The 26,566-nt window shown below is 49.3% G+C and overlaps 1 protein-coding gene across 1 annotated transcript in view; it reads left to right on the forward strand.

Annotated features, from left to right (window-relative positions):
- The window catches only part of GRIK3 (glutamate ionotropic receptor kainate type subunit 3), a 222,499-nt gene that overhangs the window by 115,981 nt on the left and 79,952 nt on the right, over positions 1-26,566 (forward strand). Inside the window, exon 2 of the mRNA XM_072771904.1 lies at positions 18,162-18,338. Within this exon, the coding sequence (XP_072628005.1) occupies positions 18,162-18,338 (177 nt within the window). The remainder of the gene's footprint in view (positions 1-18,161; positions 18,339-26,566) is intronic.

Below are 26,566 nucleotides of genomic sequence, written 5' to 3' on the forward strand. Positions count from 1 at the left end.
ACGCACAAGTCCCATTTCACAGGTGTGAAAACTGACAGGCAGAGGAGGGGAGCTGGTTAGTGGCCGAGCTGGGATGGGAGCTGCACCTGACCTACCGACTCCAGACCGCTGTGGTCTTGTCCTTCTAGGGACACTGAGGCAATCAAAAAAGTGAGGCCGCAGGGCAAGATGAGTGCCCAGAGCTAGGGTACGCATTGGCACAGATGAGCTTCAGGGGCGAGCGTGCTATAGCTCCTTGATCCCCTCCCGGTGCTGTTCGGCCACGGTTCTGGGCTGAGCAGGGCTGAGCAGGGTGCTGTGCGGGGTGGGGCGGGTGCCGGGGACACAGGCCTTGCCTCTGAGAACTGGGAGCCAAGCAGCATCCACTGCGCCCCCCTGCGCTGCAGCCTGCATGCTCCTGCAGGTGGCCAGGGTGGAGCCGGCTGTCCGGCGAGAGGGGGCGTTTGGTCCCTTCCCTGGCACCCCCGTGTCTCCCTCCTGAGGCTGAGGATGCTCACCCACAGCACGCAGGACCTGGGAGGCCCTGGGCACTGTGTTTTCCTCCAGGACTCTCCGGTCCTCCTCTGTGGGGCTCCCTGGCAGGCGGGCACGTGCTGGGAGATGCTGGGGGAACCCATCATCGCAGCGTGTCCGCTGTGAGCCGGGCACAGCAGTGCTGCAGAGACAGCAAGCAGCCTTTTCTCCAGGCAGCGTGGCTTTCGGAGGCGGGGACTGAGCAAAACAAATGTCGGGGAGGAGACAGGGGCCTGTGTGGGGCCAAGCCGGGTCCTGCCCGCCTGTCGAAGTCACCAGGCCCTTTCAGGCTCTGCTCCCCCAGTTCCTCTGCCCGGTCCATCTGTTTCTACTCCCTCTTCAAGGCCCAGCTTAAACATCACCTCCTCCAAGAGCCCTCCTGGGATTTCTCCTGGTCTTTTGCACTCCTAATGCACTCCGTGTTTACCGCAACCGAGCAGTCATCACCCTTCTTGTTATTTATTCATTTATCTGATCCTTTCTCCCTTTAGTCTGTGAGCAGCCCAGGGAGCTGGCGGACTTAGCCATTCTCCTGCTGCCCCCGCACCAAGAAGGGAGAAGTGAGCTTCCCTGGGAAAGCCAGAAAACCCAGCCCCCCATGGGCACCCCGCTTATTCCTTTCCTGGCTCTTATCACAAAGTTGGTAGCTCCAAGGGAGGGAGCCTGTTTGCTTAGATCAACCCTGCACCTCCAGCACCTGGAGTGGCCCTTTACAATGTAGTAGGTACGTGGTGCCTGCAAGGGCGTGGGCTTCCTGCCCGCTGCTCTGTATCCGGGGCCCACACTGGGCTCAGGACAGCACATCCCCCGAAGGCCCTACAGTCTAGCTGGGGCCCAACACGGAAGCAGTGACAGGTGAGCACAAACCAAAGGTGGGACCAGTCAGTGTGATGTGTGGGGAGGATGTACCTGGCCTCACCTGGGTTTCAGGTGTCAACGGCAGGGAGGTCACACTCCCTCTGACCCTTCCGTTCCTCCTTAGTAATGTAGGGAGAATCTAATATTTAGGGATGCTGATTACACATGATGCTCGGGAAGCCTTTGGCCCAGTATGTGGTGCACGAGAACCAACCAAGTACTTTGTCCCCATTAATAAGCATAATGTCATGAGCAAAGGCATAGAGATGCAGCAGTTCTTGGGGGCACGGCCCAGAAACTGGCTGCTGTGGCTAAACCACGCGTTGCAGAGAGACGATTAGCGGGAGATGAGGTGCAAAGATAGATGGGGCCAGACTTACGAAGACATTGAAAATCGAAACAAAAACTGGGACCCTGAGCCTCTGGGGAGGAGAGAGCCATGGAGGGCGTGAGGCAGAGCACTGGTGCCATTGGGTTTGGGCTTTTGTGGTCCACTGGGCAGGTGCAAGGAGGGTGTGCTGGGAAGACAGAGGGTGAGGGGAGGGAGGGCCTGAGGAGGCAGATGCCCTGGTGCGGGATGTGAACTGGAAGGTGGCATCACAGGTGGCAGTGACAGGCCCCAGTCATTTGGGGGCCAGAGGGTGGGGAGGGATTTGGGATGGGAGGCGAAGACACTGAGGTTTCCAGCCGGGGCCCCTGAAGGGCACCGATGCCCTTCCCCGAGATGGGAAGCCCAGGGAAAGGAGCAGGTTCGCAGAGAAAATGCTGTGTTAGATTTGGGCAGTGTTGGGTGAGGGCATTCGTGGAGGACTTGAAGGCAGATCACAGGACAGAGAGCCTTTACCCCGACAGAAGCCTGTTCCTCATCCACAGCCCGGAGGCCACCAGCCTCTCATCAAATGTGACATGTGTTCGGGGTCGCCGTGGAAGGATGGGTGTCCTAGGTGAGGACGACAGACAGCCCACCCAAGCACGACCAGGGCCCGTGCTGGAAGAGGGGCATTGACTTGACTGGTCTTCTTGGAAAACAGGAGTCCACCCTTTTATTCTCACGGCCTAATTCCCTCTGCTTGGAAATACTTGAAGTGTGTTGTTGTTGCTGTTCATTATGACCTTTTAAGGCAATGAGAGAATTAGTTGGAAATGACTGAATCCACAGCGTCGAATGAGAACCACACACCATTTCCTCAATATTTAAACATCAGTCTAGCGACACTAAAGCCACAGATTGAAGCACTCTGTGGGCGCTGGTGTTAACCTTTCTCAGATGAGGCGCAGGGAGGAGATTCCAGCTCGGCTCCGACATAGATGCTCTCTATTCTATCACCTGTGTGCTCTTTGCAGTCTCAGGCTCCTGACTCAAACCAGAGCAGGAGTTCTAGATCTGCAGAAGCTGTTTGATTTTGGACAAGGTGCTGACTTCTCTGAGCTTTCATTTCCTCCCAAAAAAAAAAAAAAAAAAAAAAGGAGAGAGAGAGAATAATAGGCAAATCCCCTTCATAGGGTGGTTCTGAGGATTAAGTGAGCTAATGAGTGGAGAAGGCAGGGAACGCAGTTCTCAGGGGCCCTGACGAGGAGTCTCCCCTCCTGAACCGCTTTCGGTCGCCCAGCTGATCCACACCAGATGGTTGTGCAGAAAGTTCTGTCTCTGCCTCTGTTCAAAGTGCAGGGTTTAGTGGGTGGCGTCTTTAAGCCGTTATTTTTCGAATTCCAGCTCCTTCCCCACGACCCGCTGACAGTCCATGCAGATTTTAAGACTGCAGCTTTGCTCCGCTTCTTGAATGTGCCCCTGCCGTCCGTCCATCCGTCCATCCATCCATCCGTCCGTCCTGCCTGTCACAAACTGCCTTGGGCTTTCTCAGTGGCTGTGACCTCTGATTCTGCGTCTTCCAGGCTTTTGGCAAGAAGTGCTTGGCTTTCTGATCCGGATGCTCCTATAATCTCCTCCCCCCTCCCCCGCCCCCACTGCCCCCAACACTGCCACTTAAAGGCCCCGAATTACATTATGATTTTTTGTGGCGTCCCCTTCTGCTGCTCTAGTCAGCGGCCCTGGTTGAAAGCCACTGTCCCCGGGTTACGTCTCCGGAGTCAGACACTTGGTGCTTGTTTATACTTGTCTTTCACACGCATTTGGTTACAGTTGAGAAATAGCTGCTGGGTGCTTGCTCTGTGTAGGTAGGCACTGTTTCAGGCACTGGGGAGACAGTGAGAAACGAGCTCAGTACGCTGGAAGGGCTGATGCTCTAGCGGTGGCAGCCCGTCAACCAGATGGCAAATTCTGGAGACCGTTTGGACTTGGGTTAAGAGCTCTGGGGTGGGGGGGGGGGAGAATTTAAAAAAAAGAGCTTTGGGGAAATAAGCAAGGTAGATGTCTGTATAGCAGGTGCCTGGCACATGGGAGGTGCTCCCTGGTGTTAAAGGAAAGGAAGGGCGGAGGAGATAAATGTCTCTATCAGCCAAGTGGGGAGGGAGCAAGGTCACTTGGAATTCCTTTGTATGAGCCTGGAGTTTCTTTGTGCTGAGCCCAGGGCTGGTGAAGACGCAGGCAGCCTCATTTGCTAATGATCATAATTAAGCCAGAAATCTCTTATTTCAACCCCTTGGGGAGAGAGACGCAAAGCATTGGGCTGATGAATTGGCTCCCCGCGCTTCCCTCCCTGCTGTGTCCCCACCCCAGGTGAGATGTGTGCCCACACCTGCCCAGGTGCGCTCACACGCAAAGACACAGGCTGATGGGGCCTGGTGGAGTAATCACACCTCCTAGAAGCTCTGTGAAAAACAACCAATCACGAGTGTCCCAGAATCAGTCTGGAAAAAAAATAAATAAAATGTGCACATGAGGCCCTCCCCACCCGGTGTTAAGTAGATGGGGCACCTTCACTGTCATACTTTCTCCATTCTCTCTGTGTGTCCGTAATGCTCAAGGCTGGGGACCAGGTGTGTGGGGCAGACTTAGATGTGAAGGCTCTGGCCCGGGACCTCAAATAGCTCACACCTCAGAAGGGGGTGGAAAAAAAAGACCACTTTTGCCCAAAGCACTGTAACGCAGCGATTCCCAAAGCGCGTTTTCAGTGAGATGCTCTGTCAGAAAAGGTTTCCACGGCTGTCAAGTAAGTTTGGGAAATGTTGCTTACGCTACCCCCATCTCAGAGGCTGCACATGAGCAGAATAAATGCCCAGAGAAGTCCTGCAGAAAAGGAATCTGCTCGACCTCATTTAAGTTCTAGTCTCCCAAACATGCGGGAGACCTTTAGTCTCCCTGCACACGGACTGCGGTTTCCTGATGCCACCACAATAGCAGGGATGCAATTTGCCCTCCAAGCGAGCCGGAAGTGCCCATCCTCCACCCAAAGCAGCAGAGTAGCTGGAGTCAGAACCCGGGCAGGGGTAGAGAACACAAAAGAAAGCCCAGGCTGTCACACAGTCCAGGCACCCTGTGACTGTAGCCTGCCCCCCACCGCCACACCACCGAGTGAGCATGAGCTGGAAGCCAGCGGAGGGACTGGGGAGACAGCAGGGCAAAGCTGTACCATCTAGTTCCGGAAGGCCAGCGAAACACCACTAGGCCAGAGCACAGGGGAGGTCAGGGTCTGTGCACAAGAAGCAGACCTGGGATTGCTTTGGGAGCATTTGTGTTGGGTTTTGTGTGGGTGCAGGTGGGGGGCCTACAGGGGAGGTGGGCTGAGGGCAGACAGCTTCAGTGGATCCGGGCAGTGGAGAAGTGTGCTGGTATTTCCAGCATCTTGGGTCCTACCTGTGAGAGCTCCTACATGGGAGAGGTGTGCCTACGAGGCCCACCCGGGAGAGCTCACCCCTCAGTCTGGGGCCTCGTGCATTGGCATGTGTGTCCGTGTGTTTGCGTGTGTGTGTGTGTGTGCATGTATGCATGTGCATGCGTGTGGCGGCTAATGAAAACAGCATGTGTTCCTGCTCCGCCAGGCCCCTGTCACTCCAGCGGTGCTGTCAGAGAAGAAACAAAACAGAGAAGTGGAAGTTGATTCTATAATTAGTGCAGTTTCTTCACTGTTCATTCAGGATCTCCAGAGATCAATTAGCTTGCTTTTAAGCTAAAAGGCATCTGAATAAGTATTTAACCTGCATAGCAATTGATATTTAAAACAGATGAGGATGGGAGTAATAATGCAGAACGGGCTGCTCCTTCTCCTCCACTAATTTCCTGGCTTCTGCACCTCCTGCCCCTCACCTCTGCTCACTCCGCATTTGAGCGGCCTTCAGTGGGGCCTCCTGGCATTCTCAGGGCAGGGCTGTGGGTGGGCGGGAGGGTGGGGAGCTGGCACTGAGGGGCTGCGGAGGCAGGGCTGTCGTTCACATGTTGGCACCACCATGGAGCAGGTGGCCCCGGGGTGGGGAGATGAGCCCCAGTTAGGGCTGGCTCACCCTCAGCCAGGGAGGGTCAGCTCCTCTCTCTGCCGCCACCCAGTGCCGCCAAGCACACGGCACCTAGCCATCCACGCAGGGGATGGGGGTGGAGGGTTGGGGGGTGGCTAGAAGGGTGCTTCTGAGAACACCTCGGCTGAAGCTTCCTCATCTAGGAAGAGCCAATGTTGCCAGGCTGGGGTGGGAGCAGCTTGGAAACTGCGAGACCCTGTGTCCTCCTGACTGAGCATCTTTTGACAGGTGGTCTGAAGGATGTTTGTGTGTTTTTTGCTTTGTCACTAAAGTATTAACATCCTGAACTCGAATTAGGTTTTTAAAACAAGCTCTGTGTGTGTGTGTGTGTGTGTGTGATGTGCATTGGCAAATGCATTTATTTAACAAGTGGGTCTTGACATCTTCTCTGTGCTAGTGTGTTGGGCATTGGGGGAGGGAAAGAGATGGGGCCAGGATGGCTAAGGTGTGTCCCCATCTTCCAGAGGACCACAGCCTAATGGCTTTTTGGGGAGGGGGGGTCATGCAATGCATCAGAATGTATGGGGGCCTCCAGAGGATGAATTCAGAGCTCAGCGGAGATGTCTGAGGAGGGGACCCCAAAAGCAGACACAACAAGGGTTCTGGTGTGAGCAGTTTTATCGGGGAGGTGATCCCAGGGAGGTGGTGATGGACAGGGAAGCAAGTCAGGGAGGGAGGAAAGGCAGTGGAAGCGTGTCAGCCGGTGGGCTACGGTGTGGACGCCTGGGGCTCAGCCCCACTGGGGCCCTTTGAGAAACTAAATCGTATCAGAATTGTGCGTCTAAGGGGCAAGGAAACGAGTTCACCCATCTGCTCCCTGCCTCCTGGGCAGAGGGTCTGCAGAGTTCCTAACCCCCTGGCTCTGTGGCTGGGACTGGTCATACCTGCACCACTGCCAGAGAATGTTCCCCGTGCAGAAAGCCCGGACCACGCAGAGGAAGTGCCTACGGGTGGCCCCTGGGGGGGACTAGGGCACAAGGACACAGGCTCGGAAGAGAAGCGTGGGAGCCAGCTTAGGAGGGAAGGAAGGGACGAAGAAGGAAAGGTGATCCAGGCGGAGGGAGAACACGCTTGGGGACAGGCGCCAGCGGGCACCGCGTGGTGGGCCAGGACATGCGTGTAGAGCAGCTGAGGCTGGGGGAGGTCGGTGGACCGGGAAGGGTCTCCCGTGCCAGCTTGGGCCTCCCTGGGCGGGCCTGTGTGCATGACCGGGGCGGTGTCGCGGCCCTGCCCCTCCAGGTGGGCCGCCCCGCCAGCGTCTCAGGGACTCTGGGTCTTCATTCCTTCGGCCCCTCCGGCAAGGGCACGCTGGGCAAGAGCACGCCCCGCCAGCTGCCCCGGGGTGGCAGCCCCATTCCTAGCCCCGGCCCCAGCAGCCTCTCCCAGCCCCGCCCCCCGCAGCCCTTCCAAGCCCCGCCCCCGCAACCCCCTCCCAGCCCCGCCCCCCGCTGCCTTTCCAAGCCCCGCCCCCGACAGCCCCCTTCCCAGCCCCGCCCCCCGCAGCCCCCTCCTAGCTCCGCCCCCAGCAGCCCCTTCCCAGCCCCGCCCCCCGCTGCCCTTCCAAGCCCCGCCCCCGCAGCACCCTCCCAGCCCTGCCCCCGAAAGCTGCACCCTCCCAGCCCCGCCTCCGGCAGCCCCTTCCCAGCCCCGCCCCCCGCAGCACCCTCCCAGCCCCGCCTCCGGCAGCCCCCTCCCAGCCCCGCCCCCCGCAGCCCCTCCTAGCCCCGCCCCCCAACTACCTCTTAGCCCCGCCCCCCGCAGCCCCTTCCAGACCCCGCCCCCAGCTGCCCCCTCCTAGCCCCGCCCCAGCTGCCCCCTCCTAGCCCCGCCCCCGGGGGTCCCCCACTCGCATCTGATGACAGCTCATCGGTCATCAGGGTCCCTGGGCACCGCTGGAGCCTCCAGCCACCCTCCAGACGCGGTCGATCCTGCGGTATTTGACTTGCACGTCCCCGCGTTCTCCAGACAAAGCTCCACATATCACCAGATCAATTAAAACAACTGCCACCAGGCCCCGGAACTCAATCAGGAGCCCCTCCCCTGGGGCCTCTGGCTGGCTCCGCTGCTTCTCTGATGCCCCGTGTCCGGGAAGTGCTCCCCAGCGTCCTGGCCCCTCGGGATAGGAACTTCTTGCTCCTCTCCAGGGCTTACAGGGGGCCTTCGATGATTTTTGCCATTTAGGCCTCAAAATAGCTGTGTGGTAAGTGCTGCTAATAGCCCTGGTTTCCACAGACCAAAGGGAGACACCCAGGAGGGAAGGACCTGCCCACGGTCACACAGCCGGGAAGTGGTGGGGTCCCTGCGGCACCCACTCCCTGACCTACTTGCGTCCTCATCCAGACCCATCCCAGACCCCACATCCCTTCGGCTCCTCCTCACTGACCAGTGCCCCCTCCTGCCTGGATGCCCTCCCCCCCCTGCACCCTCCGCAGCAAGGCGTCTCCCGCCCAGGCCGCCAGCCCAGGCCCAGTCTCCCCACACACCGCTGCTCAGCTGGGGCAGGTCAGATGCCGCCTCCTCCGTGAAGCCCTCCAAGGCACTCTTCTGAGTCTCACCAGCTGTCTGACCGTTCTTGTCACATGGAGAATCTTTAGGCGTGTAGTGTGTTCATTTGTGCCCCTCCTCTCATCTCCTTGCCCACGCTGTGAGCTCCTGAAGGCCTGGGAGGATGCCCAGCCGCAAGCTGACTCAGGCACAGCGGCCAGCACACAGCCCTGTTCCCCGCAGGAGCCAAGAAACTGCTTGGGGAAGGAAGGAAGGGAGGGAGGGAGGGAGGGAGGGAGGGAGGGAGGGAGGAATGAATGAGGGGAGGCATACCTACTCCTTGCCCCCTCTCCCTGCCCACGACCTCAGAAAGGCCATCCTCGGGCTTTTCTGCTGGGCACTGCTTGCCTTCCACAAACCACCTATTACGCCCAGCGGGGAAAGCCAGCTAACTTGTCCCCCGACTCCTCCTCCTGCTGCGACAACAGCACACAGAGGCCCAAAAGCAAGTTCAGAGGCACCATCGGGGTCCCCCAAGGGCTGGCTAAGGTGCATAGAGAGCAGAGCCCGGTTCTCCCAGCCCACAGGCTGCACAGAGCCGCAGGGGCCCTGGCAGGGAGAAGAGAACCTGATGGGAACAGACAGGGAGGCGGCCCCCGGAAGAGGCTGTTAGCAACAATCTCGCTGATCAGTGTCTCAATTAATCTCCACGACACCTTGGAAACTTCAGAAAAAGAACAAAGTGGACCAGAAAAGAAAGAGCAGACTCAAGCTCCCGGAGGACAAGATAGTGCCTGGGCCTGGTGCTGGGAACGCGTGTGTCTCCTGGGACTCAGCTGCCAGACAGACGGGGGAGGCAAGCGCAGGCCCTGCCGAGTCTCCTAGGCTCACTACGCTCAGGGCTGGGCTGCTTTATGCAGGGGCCAAATTCAGGAGCACAAAGTTGTTCAAAATTTTTTTTAAAAAAAGGAAAATCCCAACGGACTGGAGACCAGCCTTAGACAGTGGTGGGATCATGGGCTCAAGCAAAGGGACTCAGCCTTCCACTGTCATCTGCCCCAAGACCTGAGCCTCTGGGTATCTCTAGGGCCATCTGACCAGAGGGAATAGGTGTTGAAGGTGCCACCGGGGTCCTTGCCCTTAATGTTGTAGGGATGAGGCCTGGCAGGGAAGCTGTGACAGTCCTTCTTCCTGTTTTTTGTGGTCACAGTTCAGCTTGACACAGGCTGCCATGGTAGGCTCACCTGGGAGACAGGAAAATTCTGCCATTTGGGCACATTTCCAGAAGTAGAAAAAGCAGTTTTTAAAATATGGGCACTTTGGGGACACCTGGGTGGCTCCATCGGTTAAGTGTCTGACTGTTGCTCTCAGCTCAGGCCATGATCTCAGGGTCATGAGTGCAGGCCCCACCTTGGGCTCCATGCTGGGTGTGGAGCCTACTTAACAGACAAGTAAACAGCCAAAATGGGCATTTTGCTTAGGGTATACAGAATGTTTCTCAAAATATACAACAGCACATCATCAGAGAAGGAGCAAGAAGGAGGCTGGTTCTGGCTGGCCAGCTGATGCATTCCCTCCTTCGCCCACCCCTGCCCCTGAGTTTCCATCTGGAGATGAGGGGAGTTTTGAGCTACTGGTTTTTGCGCTGTGCTTGGGGTTGCCCTGGGAGCCACCAGACCCTTCTCGGGAAACCGTGGTATCGAGTCTTTAAGTGCCCAGGTGATGGACACAGGCCAGGGCAGTGGAGTGCAGGGAAATACACTTTTCAGGGAAACAAAAACAAAAACAAAAACAAAAAACCCTAACTTGTAGCATCTGCTTATTTCTGTGGTGTAAATACTCCTATGGCGGCTGATTTCAAGCTGCCAGCGCACATTGAAAACTCCCAAAAATGTCACAATCGGCTCCAATCAGCTGGCTTAGGTTGCAGAAAGGAATCTACTACACTGTGGTCACAACAGCACCCGAACCTCCCCGGGCCTCCATTTTATGTAAAATGGACAATAGTAGTTTCTATCTAGTGGGGTTGTAGAGGTTCTTTGAGTATTAAATGAAGCGTGTGGAAGGCACTCACATCATCCCTGACATATAAGTTGTTTAGTAGTAGCAGCAGCAGCAGCAGCAGCAGCAGCAACAGCAGCAGTAGTAGTAGTAGTAGTTTTACCCCAGTGGGTTTCCACTCAAGATTTTGTTTAAAGAAAATGTTCTAGTTCTGGCTGTGCTCCACCCAGAGAGCACGGGGACCCATCTCTCTCTCTCTTTCTCTCTCTCTCTCACACACACACACACACACACACACACACACCCCATCCCAGTTCCTCAGCAACCCTGGTGTCTCTGCTCCATTTTATTAAAGCAGAAAGCAGTGACAATTATTTTCATAATGAACTGGCTCTTCAAATTAATGCCAATTACACTATGCAATCATGATTAAGATTATGCATTAATCAACGGTGCCAACCTACTTATTAGCCTCTTTAAATAACGATCATGAGGAATGTATGGGAAGGGAGAGAATGGAGAGGAGCCAATTGAGTGGGGGAACTGCTTCTATGTGGGGCAGGGTGCTCTCTCCAGAAGCCAAGACCCAAAGCAGCCTTTCTTCCATGGGGTGGAGCGTGGATCAGAACCCTAGCCCATCAGACCCTGAGCTCCTAAAGCTCCCTGATCTGTGCAGGACCCCTACACGAAAGGAGAAAGGAAAAACCAGTAGGAAGAGGGTAGAAGAACCCTTGATGGTCTATCGGTTGATGAGGCTCAGTGCCCCCTTTCCCTTCCTTCAGAAGCATGAAAGGTGAAGTGTGGTTGATACTTGCCCTGGAGCAATGTCATCCACATCTTAGGTCGGGTCTCCCAGATGCAGAGCCTGAGGCAGGGATTGAGATGCAGGAGGTCGGTAAGAGGGAAGAGACTTCTTTAGGAAAACTGCGTCAGGGGATAAGCAAAGCAGCATAGACATGGGGACAGGTCTAGGCAGAGATGCTGCTTGGGTTGAGATCTGGCCATTGCCTGATGCCACATGGTGGTGGTGCTAGGGGGGCTCTGGAGCATGCGTGCATCACAAAATTAACCCCATCCCGAGGCAAGGGGAACACCCTTTGGGGCCCCAGTGTTCATGAGTCATCAGTGGCTGCCAACTGTCCCTGGGGGCAAAGTGAGTGGGGTAACCTTCTGGGCAAGGTGGCCCCTTCAACTGAATGCAGTTCTCTGGAGAGAAGGGCAGCCTAGGAATGGAAGGTTCAAACCCAGGTCTGCTGCTTCCAGATCCCACTCTCTGAGCCTCTGTGTTGTACCCATATATTTGTTGCCTGGGTGTCCCTAGACATTCAAACCTTTGGGGTCACCTGGCGCTTTACATGTTCAAGTTCCATGATGCCTATCCTTGCCCCAAGCGTGGGAGTGGGGGAGGGACAACCTCTTGCCAGCAGTGTCTCCGAGAATGCTCCAGGGCCTCTTGTCTCTGAGTCTCTGCTTATTCCAACCTGTCTTCTCTCCCATCCCACCTCCTGCACCTCTTGTCTTCTTTCTGCCCCCGTTCGCCCTGTGCTGGGCACTGCCTGCTTCCTGTCGCTTTCCCCAAAGAGCACAAGCTGGTGTCCATTTTCCGTGGCCGACTTTACTAAATGTCAGGTCTCCTGTAAAGAAGGGAGGGGACAGCACAGGGGCAGGCTCCCTGAAGACTAAACACCCAGCACCCCTGTGCTAACAGGGCCTCTTCCTGCCACTGAGGGTTTCCTACTGGTCTCCTCCACCTTTGACCACGGGTCGTATTCTCTTCCTTTTTCTCTTTTTGGGTCCACATCATACCTGCCCCCTTCATCTTAGGCCCCTCTCCCCACCTCCCCATTCAAAATCATCATCCCATCTTTGTACCCCGTGCCAGCAGGTTAGTACTATCACCGTCTTATCTTCTCCACCCAAACCCTACAGGACATTTACCTCTAAGATGAAGACTGCCCTTCCCCTAGAAGAGAGGATGAACTATGGCCCCCTGGCCAAATCCAGCCAGCCACCTGTTTTTATAGATAAAGTTTTATCAAAACGCCGCTCTACCTGTTTGCATACATATTGTCTGTTGCTTTCATGTTACTGTGGAAATGTTGTTGAGGTGACCATCTGGCCCACAAAGCCAAAAATACTCACCATCTGATCCCTTCCAGAAAAAAAGTGTGTCAGCCCCTGCCCTAGAACGTAGAAGTTTAAAACTCATTTTGGTTTTCTAAATGGCGTTGTTTCTTCTTTTTAAGAATTGCCATGAATTCCGTTCTCTCCCTGTGACGTGCATTTCGTTACATTGTTTTCCTCCTTCCTTGCAAGGGTCAACCCTTGGAAGTTATGCACTCCGTTTTGCAGATGGAGAAACTGAGTCTCAGAGAGATTGAGTGACTTCTCCCAGGGGAAAGAGCCAGGGTTCAGATGGAGGCATAATGGTCACCGGAGTCCGAGTTGGGAACCTTTGCACTTTTGAGTCCCAACAGCTGAGCCCCACACATAGGCTGGTTATTGGCTGCTTAGCGTTGCCTGAGCGTTCCTTGTGGGCAGGAGCCTGCTGCTAACTTCTCTTGGTGCCCTAGGATTCACTGGCAGGTTGGCCTGTGGCAGAGATCCCCTGGCTGGGGTCTCAGTGCCCGCGATGTGTCACCACCCCCACTGAGGTATCAACCTCTCACCTTTCCTCCCCACCTGCCAAGATGGGAGAGACCAGGAAGGGGTGAAGCCCTAGGAAATGGCTCCTTGTCCCCTGACCTGCAATCCTCATTTGGGATGGGGATCTATAATGACCAGACTTCCTCCTGGGCTTCTCTTTTACATTTTAAAGCAATAAAAATAGGGGCACCTGGGTGGCTCAGTCAGTTAAGCTGGGGTCCTTCAGCCCAGGTCATGATCCGGGGGTTCTGGGATTGAGCCCTGCATCAGGCGCCCTCTGCTGAGCAGGGGGCCTGTTTCTCCCTCTGCCCCTCTCCCTCTGCTTGTGTTCTGTCTCTCGCTTCCTCTCTCTCAAATAAATAAATAAAACCTTAAAAAAAATAAAATAATAGTAATGCATATTTATTGTAAATAACCTGGAAAAATCAAGATAATACAAGGAGCAAGCTAAAAGTATCCATAAACCCCTTCTATCCATAAACTCATTGGTCAAATGTTGGTACAAAAATTTCCAGTCTTTTTTTCTATAAATAGAGATAATGTGCTTTTAGTTTGATAAATAGATTTCAAACTGTAATATAATTTTGTTGCTTTGGTGGGGTGGAGAATGAGCATTTTCTATATCATTAAGTATTCCATAAGAGCATTTTTTTTAAAGCTTTTTTCCTTATTGCCAAAGCTCTTGCTAGTGCAGAGGACTTGAGGAAAAAAAGCACTAAGCAAAGCAATCCATTATCTTTTTACTTTCTAGAAAGAACCTCTGTTAACATTTTGGTGTATGCCCTTCTGGAATGTCCTTTTTAGTTTTAATTGGAATTGCATTAAATTTATAAATTAATTTGAGGAGAACTGACATCTTTACAATATTGAGCCTTCTCTTCCAGGAGAAAGTAATGTCTCTCCATTTATTCAAGCCTCCTTTTATGTCCTCCAGTAAAGTTTTGTAGTTTCCTTGGTATAAGAATTGCACGTTTATTGTAAAGTATTTTATTTTTTATTTTGTCGTTGTTGCCTTTGTGAATAGGGTCTCTCTTTGTCCTTATAATTCCTCAGTGTTTATTGCTGATGTATAGGAAGGCTGTCTGTTTTCCTGTATTTGCATGCTGGCTCCTTGATGAGCTGTCTCGTTTCTACTTGGTTTCCATCTGATTCTCTTGAGTTGTTAAGAAAACAGTAATAAGCGTCTGCAAATAATATTGTGTCTCTTTTCAGATTGCACTACCACGATTTGCTCATTTTGTCTTATTTATACAATGGTCTTAAAGAATATTTTATTACGGAGGATGTCTGTCATAGCCACTTAGGGAGAATGGTATAATGGAGCCCTGGGTACCCACGACCTGGCCCCAGGGAACAGCAACCCATGACCTTTCCTGCCCTATCTGGACGTCCTTCACACCCTCCCCTCCCCTGTGATTTTGAAGGAAATCTTGGATACCATATCATGCCATCCTATTCCTTGACTCCTAATGCCTGCAAGTTATCCTGCCATATGGATGACTTTTAATACCTTGATTAATCTCCTTCTCTGGGACATTAAGTTGTTTCTATTTTTTCAATATTATGTCAAGAATATCCTTCTACATAAATGTGTTTATGTATCTCTAACTTATTCTAAATTTATATCCCTAGAAATGCTAAATCCCTAGCATTAAATTAAAATCCCCAGAATTACTGGATCATATGGTATTTTGATCATCTATTTTCCTTTAAACACATACACACTATCACATGATGGCTTTTCTGATTAGAAATATAACACATGTTCACTGCAGAACTTTTGGAAAATACAGAAAAACACAAAGAAGGAAATTAAAGTCACCCATAATCGTGCCATTCAGAGGGAAGCCCTCTTGACATTTTGGAATGCGTTCTTCTCGTCTTGTTTTATGGGTGTGCCCACCATGTTTATGCACCCCCACGCAGACTCATATGCTTACAACACTACATGTTACAAATTGTAAGCCTTCTGGAAGACTGGGGTGGGGGGCAGATTGATTTGTTCACTTTTTAAAATAGTCACTTCAAAAAATTTTTTTTCAAAATGATGGAAACAACCCAAATACCCATTAACTTGGTGGTAAATGGATAAATAAGATGCAGTAAAACTGTAGAAAGTAATATTATTTAACAGTAAAAAGGAATGAAGCACTGATCTGCACTACAATGTGAATAAGGCTCAAAAATACACTAAGTGAAGGGAACCAAGTGCAGAAGACCACCTATTGCATGATTCCATCTGTATGAAATGTCCAGAAAAGATAAATCTCTAGAGATGGAAAGTAAATTAGCGGTTGCCTGGGACTGGGGCTGAGAACAGTGATTTGACCGTAAACGGGCTCAAGGGATCTCATTGGGGTGATAGGAATGTTCACAATTGTGATGATGGTCACACAATTCCATGAATTTGCCAAAAATCACTGTACACGTAAAACAAGATGCATTTTGTGGAATTTCTTAATGTCAATATTACCTCCACGAAGCTGACTTTTTAAAAGAGTAAAGAAAACCTAAAGCTTCGTTTGGAAAATGAAGACAAGTAAAAAGAACAAAATAAGAAATCTACAACATAGGGCTATTCACTTGTGCTGTTTTGAAGTGCTTCCTATTTTTTGTCAATTGTATAAATTCCTCCTTATATTCCTTCTGTTCTTCCTTTTTAAATTTTTTTTATTTTTAAAAGACTTTATTTATTCACTCAAGAGAGACACACAGAGAGAGAGGCAGAAGGAGAAGCAGGCTCCCTGAAGGGAGCCTGATGCAAGACTCAATTCCCAGGACCCCAGTGGCTCAACCACTGAGCCACCCAGGCATCCCCATTCTGTTCTTTCTCTTCTAATGTGGAATCGCACTGCATCTCCAACATTATAACCTTTGCTTTTCACTTAAAAAATATGTCGTAGGCACTTCCCAAATCATTATACTTTTGCTGTTATATGGGAATTATATAGCTTATTATAATGTATTGACTCTTTCTCTGGTGTTGGACATCTCTAGATCCCCTCCCCATACATGACCAGTGTGTCCACCATTGCTGTTGGAGTCACTTCCTGGAAACTGAAGTAATGAGTCAAGGAGAAGTATTTAGTCAAAGACCTAAGCATTTTTAAGGCTTTTGATATTTTCTGGTGACCACCAGGAAGGCGAGGTATACCAGTTGCCACTTCTACCAACAATTAAGCAAGTGTCTGTTTCCAAATGCCCTCAGCAAAGCTGGGTGTTATAAGTTATTTTATGTTTGGCAATGGGGCGGGCAAGATGTGGTTTCTCACTGTTGGTTGAAATGGAGTTTATGATTTTTAGGAAGAGCACACGTTGCTTCATACATTAATAGCTCCTTTGTAATATTTTTTTCTCTAGTGAAATGCCCATGCTTGCCCTTTGCACATTTTTCTATTGGAGTTTTTGTCTTTTTTGTTGACTTTGAAGTGTTTGTTTTTATAAAATAAGAATATCAACTTTTATACTGCCAAATATGTTACAAATATTTTTCCAAGTTTGATGTTTGCCATTTAATTTTCTGGATGGTAGTTTTGATATATTATTATTTGATATATGTTATTTCTATGGAGTTATCAGCATTTCTCCTATGGTTTCTGACTTTATTATAATGCTTGGAAAGGTCTCCTCCTCCTCAATATTGTATAATATTCACCTACATCTTCTTTTTTGGTACTTTGAGGCTTTTCTCTCCTCCTGCCTTCCATTACTTTTCCTATTTAATCTTTAATCTGTTTGGAACTTATTTTGATAGATGGCTTAAGATTGGAATCTAACTCAAATTTCTCCCAAATAATTGAATAATTGTTTCAGTACTATTAATGAATAATTTATATTTTACCTACTGGTTGGAAATAGCCACCTTTGTCATGTCTTAAATACTTATCTCTACTCGATTCTCTTTCTGGGGGCTTTTTATCTCATCCCATTGATCTGTCTGTATTTTCATATGCCATTAGGACATGTTTTTAATTATTTTGGCTTTTATGATACATTTTAAATCTGGCAGTGCAGATCACCTGTCATCTCTTTAGGCTGCTATCTCCTGATTAGTCCTCCAGACGCATTTTAGAGGCATCCTGTCCAGTAAAAGAAAAATCCTTCTGTGATTCTGACTGGGATGGCATTACATTGAAAAATTAATTTGTAATGAACCAACACCTCTATTCTTGAGCCTAACTGTCCTGGAGCATGCCATGCCTCCTCACTTAAGTCTGCTGTTACATCTCTCCCTTTTAGTGTTTTTTGTCATTTTTAATGCTGAAATTGCACACTTGTTTTTTTTTTTGTTGTTGTTACTTGTTATTTAATATTTTTGTTGGTCTCAGAAAGAAGATCTTTTGCCATTAATTTTTCTTACTGGTTGTTACTGATATAAAGAAATGGTATTAATTTGTGCTGACTGGTCATTTAACTAGACTCTCTTACTAGTTCTTAACTAGTTTTTGTGGGGGTGGGGGATTAAGGGTTTGTAGGAAAACATTTATCTTGTTTGCAAGAATTTTTTTTCTTTCTAAGAGGTGTGTCTCTAAATCCTTTTTTCTTTCTTATTTTGTTGGCTAATGGTATGGTTTGAATCTTTACCCTTCCTTTATCTCTTTTTTTTTTCCTTCCTTTATCTCTTTAATGAGAATGTCTCCTGTGTTCACCATTAGTGTGATATTGAAAGCGAATTTGATCTAAAGAGGCTTCATGGCAGTAGCTTTTCTGGTGCTAAGCATTCTTAACAGCAGTAGAAAAAAAAACAGCAGTAGATATTGGGTTTTATGAAATGCCTTTTTGCATCTTGTGAGTTGATCATATGTTATGTTTTCCTTTGGACTATTGATGCGATGGAATGATATTCATATATTTCTTTATGTTGAACCACCCTTTCTTTATATTGAATATAACTGTGCTTGGTCATGGTATGTTATCCTTGTAGTATTCTAATAGATTCTACTTGCCAGCACTCTATTGAGAATTTTCATAACAATATTAATAAGTTGGGCATTTTATTTGGCTCTGTTTGTCAGTCTGTGTTGTCAGTCTCTGTTGCTGGCTGAGTGAAATGAACTAGGAGGATCTTGGTATTTCTTATGCTCTAGCATGATTTCTAAGCATGGAATTATCTAGGATAGTATTGAGCATTTTGTGTGAGGGGGAAAATCTTGTCCATAAAACCTTCTGAGCCAAGCATCTTTGTTAGCATGCTCTACCCCCACCCACCCCCTTCCCCAGCTACACATGATTTTACCCATCTCTTACAGGAGGAATCTTTGAGTATGCGGACGGCCCCAACGCCCAGGTCATGAATGCTGAGGAGCATGCCTTTCGATTTTCTGCCAACATCATCAACAGGAACAGGACTCTGCTGCCCAACACAACCTTGACCTATGACATCCAGAGGATTCACTTTCATGACAGCTTCGAGGCCACCAAGAAGGGTGAGTTTGCAGCTTTGACTCTTCCAAGCTTGTGGACAGAGGAGTTGTGTTTGCTGTCCGGGGTCCTGAAAACAGGCCCATGCTCTCGTAGGCTGGATGTTTAGAGCCTGGTCTGCCTGGTTTGGGGACCTGCCACATTTCCAGTTCAGTGTAGGCTGTGTCCTCCCCCAGATTGTCCCTCAGGAATTTCCAAGCCACTGGCATGTGCTGTGAAGGAATGAGGGAACCATGGGAGGAGGTGGAGAATGAGACCCAAGGTGGGGTGGGGGAGTTAGCAATGAGAAGGTCAGCTCTTCTCCCCAGCACCTTTGAACCGGAGCCGGCATTTCCAGACTTGTTTTTCTTTCATTGAAACCCCACCCAGAATATGAGTAATTCAACTATACAACATTTAGTTGCTGTAAAAAGACTTACTAAAAACAATGAGGCTGCTTCTATGGCTAACGTAATTTGACCCCAGAGGGCTGTGGATGACACTTGAAGTTTGATATTAGCCTCCGCATTCAATAGTTTCCATATTTTGTGTTAGCTGCACAGTAACAGGAAAATTATGCCATAAAAATAAGTTTTAGTAAATCCAGTAAAACAGTTTTTCCCACGCCTGAATTCTAAAGAACAAAACAAACGAACGTTGAATTGCATCCTTCTTTATTAGTGACACATTTACAATGAGCTCCAATGACTCCACAGAAATGACTAGAGAACTTTATTCCAGGCTCCTCAGGGAGAAAAAAAAAGCAACTTGTTGATACCTGAATGAGCCAGCAGTTTCCTGTGTGGCATATAGCACATATATTCCTTTGTTATTGTTTTAAAAACATAATTTATACACATGTACATACTTAATTGAAATTAGCTTAGAGGCTCAGATAACTCTAGAAATAGCTTCCATATATCCCAAGAGTTCCACAGAACTCCATTTAAAAATCTCAGGCCTAAGGAATCTCATTCCCAGGGAAGATAAGATCATCCTTCCTATAATCTGCCATCATAGTCCCTTGCTATTCTTCTTCAAGGCGCGTGTCACAATTTGTAGTTAATTAATGGTGTGTGTTTGATGTCTTTCCCCTTCTTTCCAACACCACTGAAAGGAAGGCTGTCTCTTATTAACTGATATAACTCAGGGGATCCCTGGGTGGCGCAGTGGTTTGGCGCCTGCCTTTGGCCCAGGGCGCGATCCTGGAGACCCGGGATCGAGTCCCACATCGGGCTCCCGGTGCATGGAGCCTGCTTCTCCCTCTGTCTGTGTCTCTGCCTCTCTCTCTCTCTCTGTGACTATCATAAATAAATAAAAAAAAATTGATATAACTCTAGCACCTAGAAGACTGATGTATAGTAAGTGCTCAGTGAAATAATTATTGAATGAATCAATGAATGAATGATGTGAGAATGGGGCATGGGAGTCTGAGAATCTTTGCCCAGGACCTCTGCCTGCTGAGCTTAGGGACAGTGTCATTCATGCATCTTGGGTAGACTGAGGCACATTCAAAAGATCCCCTTGGTCTTTCAAAGGGGTTCCTAGTAGTTAATCAAGGCCTCCTGGGCTCCCAGGTATAGACCTACCGAGATGATTCCTGGGGCTGGTTCTGTTTCCCAAAGCCCCATTGTAGGTAAACACCTTAGCATAGAAAAGCAGCATAGCATGAGCTTGGAGCCAGACTGCCTAGCCTTGCACCTTGTCCATTCTGATCTTGGTTGTGACCTTGAACAAAATACAATTTTTTCGTCTACAAAACGGACACACTTTTGCGAAGTGCCTAGAACAGTGTCTGGCACATACAAGGTACCATATTGGCCTGTGCTCTCAGGACATTGGCTGTCTTGCTTTCTACCCACTGAGCCTTCAGGTTAAGGGCCTCACATCTACAGGCACTTTCTCCACTGCTGGCCTCATCTCACCTGCCCTGCTCCTCCATGCCTTGTGAACCCAAGAACACAGGATCCCTGACATTGAGCACGATGCCCCTGACTTTTTTGATACCACTGTCCTGAGTCCCAGAGCCAGCCTGCAGACACACTAGAGGAACTCTACTCTGATAGCCTCGAAGAGTGGTCCTTTGCCCATCACCCTTCTCCTTGCGCTGGCAACCCTCCTCCCTACCGGTGTCCTCCCAGCTCTCTCTCCACATGCCCTGTGGCCAACCCTGTACAGTCAGATATCCACCTCCCCACTGAGAGTCCCTGCTGGCATCCTCTGCCTGGCCTCGTCCAGCTAGAAAGCAGCTGAACTCAACCAAAAATGCTCAGTGGAAAGGTGAGGACACAGAACAAACGCCTGGAATCAGAACAGAGGTTTATGTGGACACGATGACCCCGAAGGGCTAGGCTGGGTATATTCTGTCCATGTTTTCTAAAAGTTACTAAAATAATACAACAACTCTTTAGTAGCACACTTGTGAGTCAGCACGGGGACCTTCCCCAGGCAGCAGTGAGCCCAGGGCAGAACTCCAGAGTCTTCTGAGGCACTTCCTCCAGCCGGAACTTAGAGTTCTACGTGACATGGAACTGCCAAGTAGTGAGTAGACCTGAGACAGAAAGACGCAGCTCTGGAAGTCCAGCCCAATGGGTCCCTGTGACCACAGCCACACCCTCCAACCCCCCACCATGTAACTTGTTTGCTTAAAACCCTGGCTGGCGTGTCCTGTTGTTCTTTCCCCAAATGCTCAGAGCCCATGGGGGCCTATCCAGTCTAGCCCAAAGGTGACCTTCCAGCCACATCTGTGCCATTTGCTCCCTCGGCCTCTGGGTTCTGCCCCTACCTGCCATCCTCCAAGGGCCATGTTTCCTCCCACCTCAGGGCTTTTGCACATGTTTATTCTCTTTGTTTGTAATGCCCTTTTCCTAGCCTACCTCTGCCCTGCCATTTGTCTAGGTCCTCTGGGGAGCCTTCCCCAAGTCCCCAGACACAGTCAAGTCTCCACCTCATAAAGCTCTGGACTTCTCTTTCACAACCCTGATTGGTGGATATGTGTGTGTGTGTATGTGTGTGTGTAATCATGTGATTATTGTCCATATCTTCTGCCAGGTTACACGTCTTCTTGCCTCTTTGCTGCTGGACTAAAGAACCACTGTTCTGACTACTGGTGCCATACATAGACTGTTCTGGTTGTTTTTGAACTTCACATAAATAGAAGACCAGTGTGTATGTGTTGGCAGTGTGTACAATATACCTGTGAGATCCATCTATGTTGCTGGATGTAACAGTAATCTAATCACTGTTGTGCAGTGTTCCATTATACAAAGACAATTTTTAAAACTCATATTTATTATTGGACATTCATGTTGTTTCCATTTGGGCCCATAGAGTAGTGCTGCTATGAACATTCTCATAGATGTCTTTTGGTGCACAAATGTGCACATTTTTTTGGTGGGCAGACACCCAGGAGTAGAAATACGAGGTCATAGGATGTCATATGTTTGGCCAGACAGCGTTCCAGAGTTCTGACACCAATCCCCCAGGACAGCGCAGGGCAGCGGCAATCACTGTATGTCATCACGAACATGTGATAAAGTTAAGTTTTGTTTTTGGTGGTTGGTGTGGTGGATATCTCATTGTGGTTTTACTTTGTATTTCCCGGATGACCAGAGATCTTGAGCATCTTTTTATATGCTAATAGATCACTTGAATCCCCTTTTCCTCAGGAGTGATTTTTCAGCCTTTCAAGCACTTTTAAAATGGAGTCACTTGTCATTTTCTTATTGACTTGTAGGAATCTTCTATATATGATGGGTAGGAATCCTTTGTGATTGCATGTATCTGCTGCAAATGAGCTTGCCTTTTCACTGTTTTAGTAAGATCTTTTGAGGAACAAAGTTCTTAACTTAAAGAAGTCTGATTTATCAATATTTTCCATTATGCTTAATGGCTTTGTGTTCTATTTTTGTCTATCCTAAAGTCGTGAAGATTTCCTCCTACGTTCTAGAAGCTCTGTTGTTTCGTCTTTCAGGATTAGCTCTATGATCTACCTCACACTGATTTTTCTATGTTTGGTGGGAGGTAGGAGTTGAGGTTGATTTTTTTTCCTACACAGTGTCGGTGAGAGTGAAAACTGGTTGAACTTATCAGGGGAGTTTGGAAATGTCTCACTAAAGCTAAATGTATGTGTGCAAGGGAGTTCCTGGCCACTTTATTGATAACAGCCGAATGTGGGAAATAAAGGTCCATCAAAAGGAGAATGGATAGATTGGGGTATACTTATACAATGGAATTTGGATTAGCAGTAAAAAAAAAAAAAAGAAAAAAAAATTTCTGCTTATGCAAAACATCATGGATGAGCCTCGCAGGTGTAATGTGGGGTCACCTCTGGGGGAGGGAGGAGCGTGCAGCAGGTATTAACTGGAGAGGGGAAGAGATAACCTTCTTAGGTTTTGGGAATGTTTTATATTTTGATCCTAGTAGTAGCTACATGGATGCAGTTATATGTAAAATTTCATAGAAGTCTATGCTTAAAATTGATGCACTGTACTGTATTGGGTTATGTCTCCAGAGAAAAAAGTTTGAGGCTCCTGTCTGCCTCGCTTTCCCTTAACACCCCTCCGATACATACTATTCCTAAGACAGAGCCCTGCTGCGGTTAGAGCCACTGCTGTCTGACCCTGGAGGCATTTCTGCAGTCGGATGGTTCTCCCCTTTAGGCACACTCCATCCCTTGGGGAACCCCTTGTTCCCCTGATCTTTATTTTTTTCTTTTGATCTTCGGTTTTTGAAAATGTATTCCTCTGGAGCATCATCATTAGGACTCTTCTGGGATATGACCTTGGGCTTCTTTCTAATTAACCCAATGAGGATGATAATCCAGCTGCAGCTGGATGCAGCCCCTTGGGCCACGTGGGGGGAGTGGGCACGGTGCACAGGGCCTGGCATTGCATGCCCCACCAGCTCCGCTAGAATTACGCCTTCCCTCCACAGGAGGCCTGAGAGGCCTTTCCTCCATTAAAAGGGACTTTCACTTATTGTCTTTATTTTTAAATGTTTTGTGGAAAATTAAAAGATGAGTGACTGCCAAACGATGCCCGAGCCAGCAACCCAGAGAGTGCCTGTGTTTTCTTCCAAGCCTGACCGGAGCAGGCCTGGAATCGACCCAGCACTCCCCAGGCTCCTCTGCCTTCACTTATTCTCTGGGCTGTTCAATTCCTTTTAAGACACAAATTGATTGGGATAATTTTTGCTCTAACGACAATTGCCACGGAAAGGGGGCTGGGGGGGCTGCATTCAGGCTGTGGACTCCTGCAATGACTGTGAACCATTGAGTTACTGTAAAATGACCAGAAAATGGATTCCAAATTGAAGCTACAAATAATGTAATTACTGCAGTGTGTGCTCAGGGCTGCCAGAACAAGAGTTGGCTGCTACCCTGGAAACATCTGGAGATAAAGCTTCTACTGCTACTGCTGTAACCCCTGCCCTGGTCCCTTAGGGGCAGCAGCATTCTTCTGGGCTGGAAGATCCTCAGGAGGTGAAAGGAACAGGAGGGGACAGAAAAGGGGATGAGGAGAGAGGCCAAAGAGGAAAAACAGGTGAAGGACAGAACTGCTGTTTCCTGCTACCCAGCCACGAGACCTAATCACTGTGTCTCTGGCAGGATGAATCCTCCTAGTACCACTGTTGTCACTACTATCAATGACAATGCCCCATCATCACAATTACTATCATCACCATCAACAAAGGTATCACCTCCACTCTTCACATCATCACCACCGCCATCACTATTACTACTGTCATCATCACCACGCCACTGCCAGACAGCCACACCTTCATCATCACTAATCTCATCAGTGCCAACATCATCGCCATCATTCCTACTGCCATTGTCAGTCATGACATTGACATCTTCCTCATCATCACCAGCCTAATCAGGGCCAACATGATCACCATCATTCCTGTTATCATCGTCACAGTCATGACATTGACATCTTCATCATCACTAATCTCATCAGTGTCAGCATCATGACCATCCTTCCTACTGCCATCATCACAGTCATGACATTGACATCTTCATCATCACTAATCTCATCGGTGCCAAGATCATGGCCATCCTTCCTACTGCCATCATCATAGTCATGACATTGATATCTACATCATCACTAATCTCATCAATGCCAGCGTCATGGCCATCCTCCCTACTGCCATCATCACAGTCATGACATTGACATCTTCATCATCACCAATCTCATCAATGCCACCAAAATAGTTACCACCTCCATTCACACCCTTGCCAACATCACCACCCCTAAGATCATCCTCCTCCTCCTCCTCCTCATGACTGTCACAGTGTCAGTATCTTTATCATCACCAGCCCCATCACCACCAACATCATCACCACAGTGTCATCAGCATCAAACTGTTGTCACCTCCTCTCTCATCAACGCTTATATCATGGTCATTATTCCTACCAGCATCATCGCCATTACTGTCACAGCATTGATATTTTTATCATCGTCAATCCCATCATCATCCCACCATTATGCTACAACATCAACATTATCATCAGTTCCATCTTCAGCGGTGCCATGGCCATGATCATCAACAGCCTCACACCATGGTCTCCACCATCACAGCCATCACTGCAATCACCTTTATCATTATCTTCACAATTGGTATCAAAATCAAAATTGCCTCCTTCAAAATCACTCTTAAATGATCCTCTGCCGAAACTTAACTTGTGTTTGGTCCACTCTCCCCTGCCTCCATCAAACCAGATATCTAGACCTTGGGCCCGGGCAGGCAGACATGACCTAAGAGGTTGGGCTGGGTGAGGGTGAGGGTGTAGGAAGTATTTGCCTGCCTGCTTCAGGCACATATCAGAGGGGGAAATCCAAAAGGCAGATTCTTGGAGGTGATAGTGGAAGGGAAGAAATATACTAGTCGTTTGACTAAGTAATCAATCAGAGGGTCCTAGAGGCAAAAGGAGAAAGGTAGAGATGGCCACAGGCTGGTGAGTTTGCTGACACTCTATTGAAAGATTGCTTAAGGCTCCTCTGGTTGCAGGTGACAAAACACCAAATCCTAAATGGTTTAAGCAAAAAGAATGTATTGATTCACGTAACCAAAATCCAAGGTTCTACTCGGTCAGGAGCTCTTCTTCCTCTGCCTTTGACTCTGCTCCCCTCCATACTGACTCCATTCCTTAAGCACTGCCCTTTCTTTGTGAGCACAAGGTCGCTACAGTACAGCCAGATCTTATTCCCCACACCATGCATGGCCCATTGCACAGGGAAGGTGCTAACTTCTTGGTGTGAGGTCTCATGGCATCCCGTTGACTCCGACTGGTCATATGACCATCCTCAAACCCAATGACTGGGGCCTGAAGGAGGCCAGCGCCTAAGGCTCGGGCTCTAGTCCTCAAGGCCTGGGAGTGGAGCAGGCGAAGGAGCCCACAGGAAACTCAGAGCCAGTTGCCAGAAAAAAGGGCGAGAGCTCCCTGACTGGCCCTGAAAGGTCCCACTTTCAGGATCTTTCAGGCACAATCCCTGTGTGAGTCTACACCCACCCTCTGAGCCCCAAATGCCCTGGGGCTGCTTGGTTAAAGCTCTGCTGTACCTATCGCTGTTTGCCCTCCCCAGAAGCTTCTGCTTTCTGACCTACCTGAGCCCCTGGGCCTCCCCCAAGAATGAAAACTATTGGAAGACCAGGATTCAATACTAATGCACCTAGCAGAGGCTGGTGAAGCATCTACTCAGACCAAGTACTGTTTTAAGCACGTTTAGGTACCATTAAGGCACTGTTTATTGTTGAGACAGTGCTCAACAACATAGATCAAGCCCTTGCTGCCTTGTACTGACATTGTAGTGGGAGTAGAAAGGCAACAAATGAACAAGACTTCCGGTGGTCATTTAATAAATAAACAAAGCAGGGTATGGGGTTTCGGGAGTATGACTGGATATGGGATAACGTCAGAAAAGTGGTAGTGGTGGTGATGAGGACAGGAGTGGGACATGGGTGGAGAGGAACCACAGCAAGCAGGACCTCGTCCGTCACCGTGAGGACTTTAGCTTTTAGACTGAGTGAAATTGGAGCTTTTAGAGCCAAGGTGTGATGTAACCACCTGAGGTGGTGAGAGGTAAGAAGGTAGGGAGGGCCCCTGAGGAAGCTGGGGCAGCCGAGGAGGCTCCTGCAGTAGTGCAAGCAGAAGAGGATGGTGAGAAGTGGCCCGATTCCGGCACGTTCTGAAGCTGAAGCACTTGGGGTGCAGGATAGGAGAGAATGAGAGGAGTCAAGAGGAAGCCAG

The sequence above is a fragment of the Canis lupus genome, chromosome 13 (assembly GCF_048164855.1).
Source record: "Canis lupus baileyi chromosome 13, mCanLup2.hap1, whole genome shotgun sequence".
Lineage (NCBI taxonomy): Eukaryota > Metazoa > Chordata > Mammalia > Carnivora > Canidae > Canis > Canis lupus.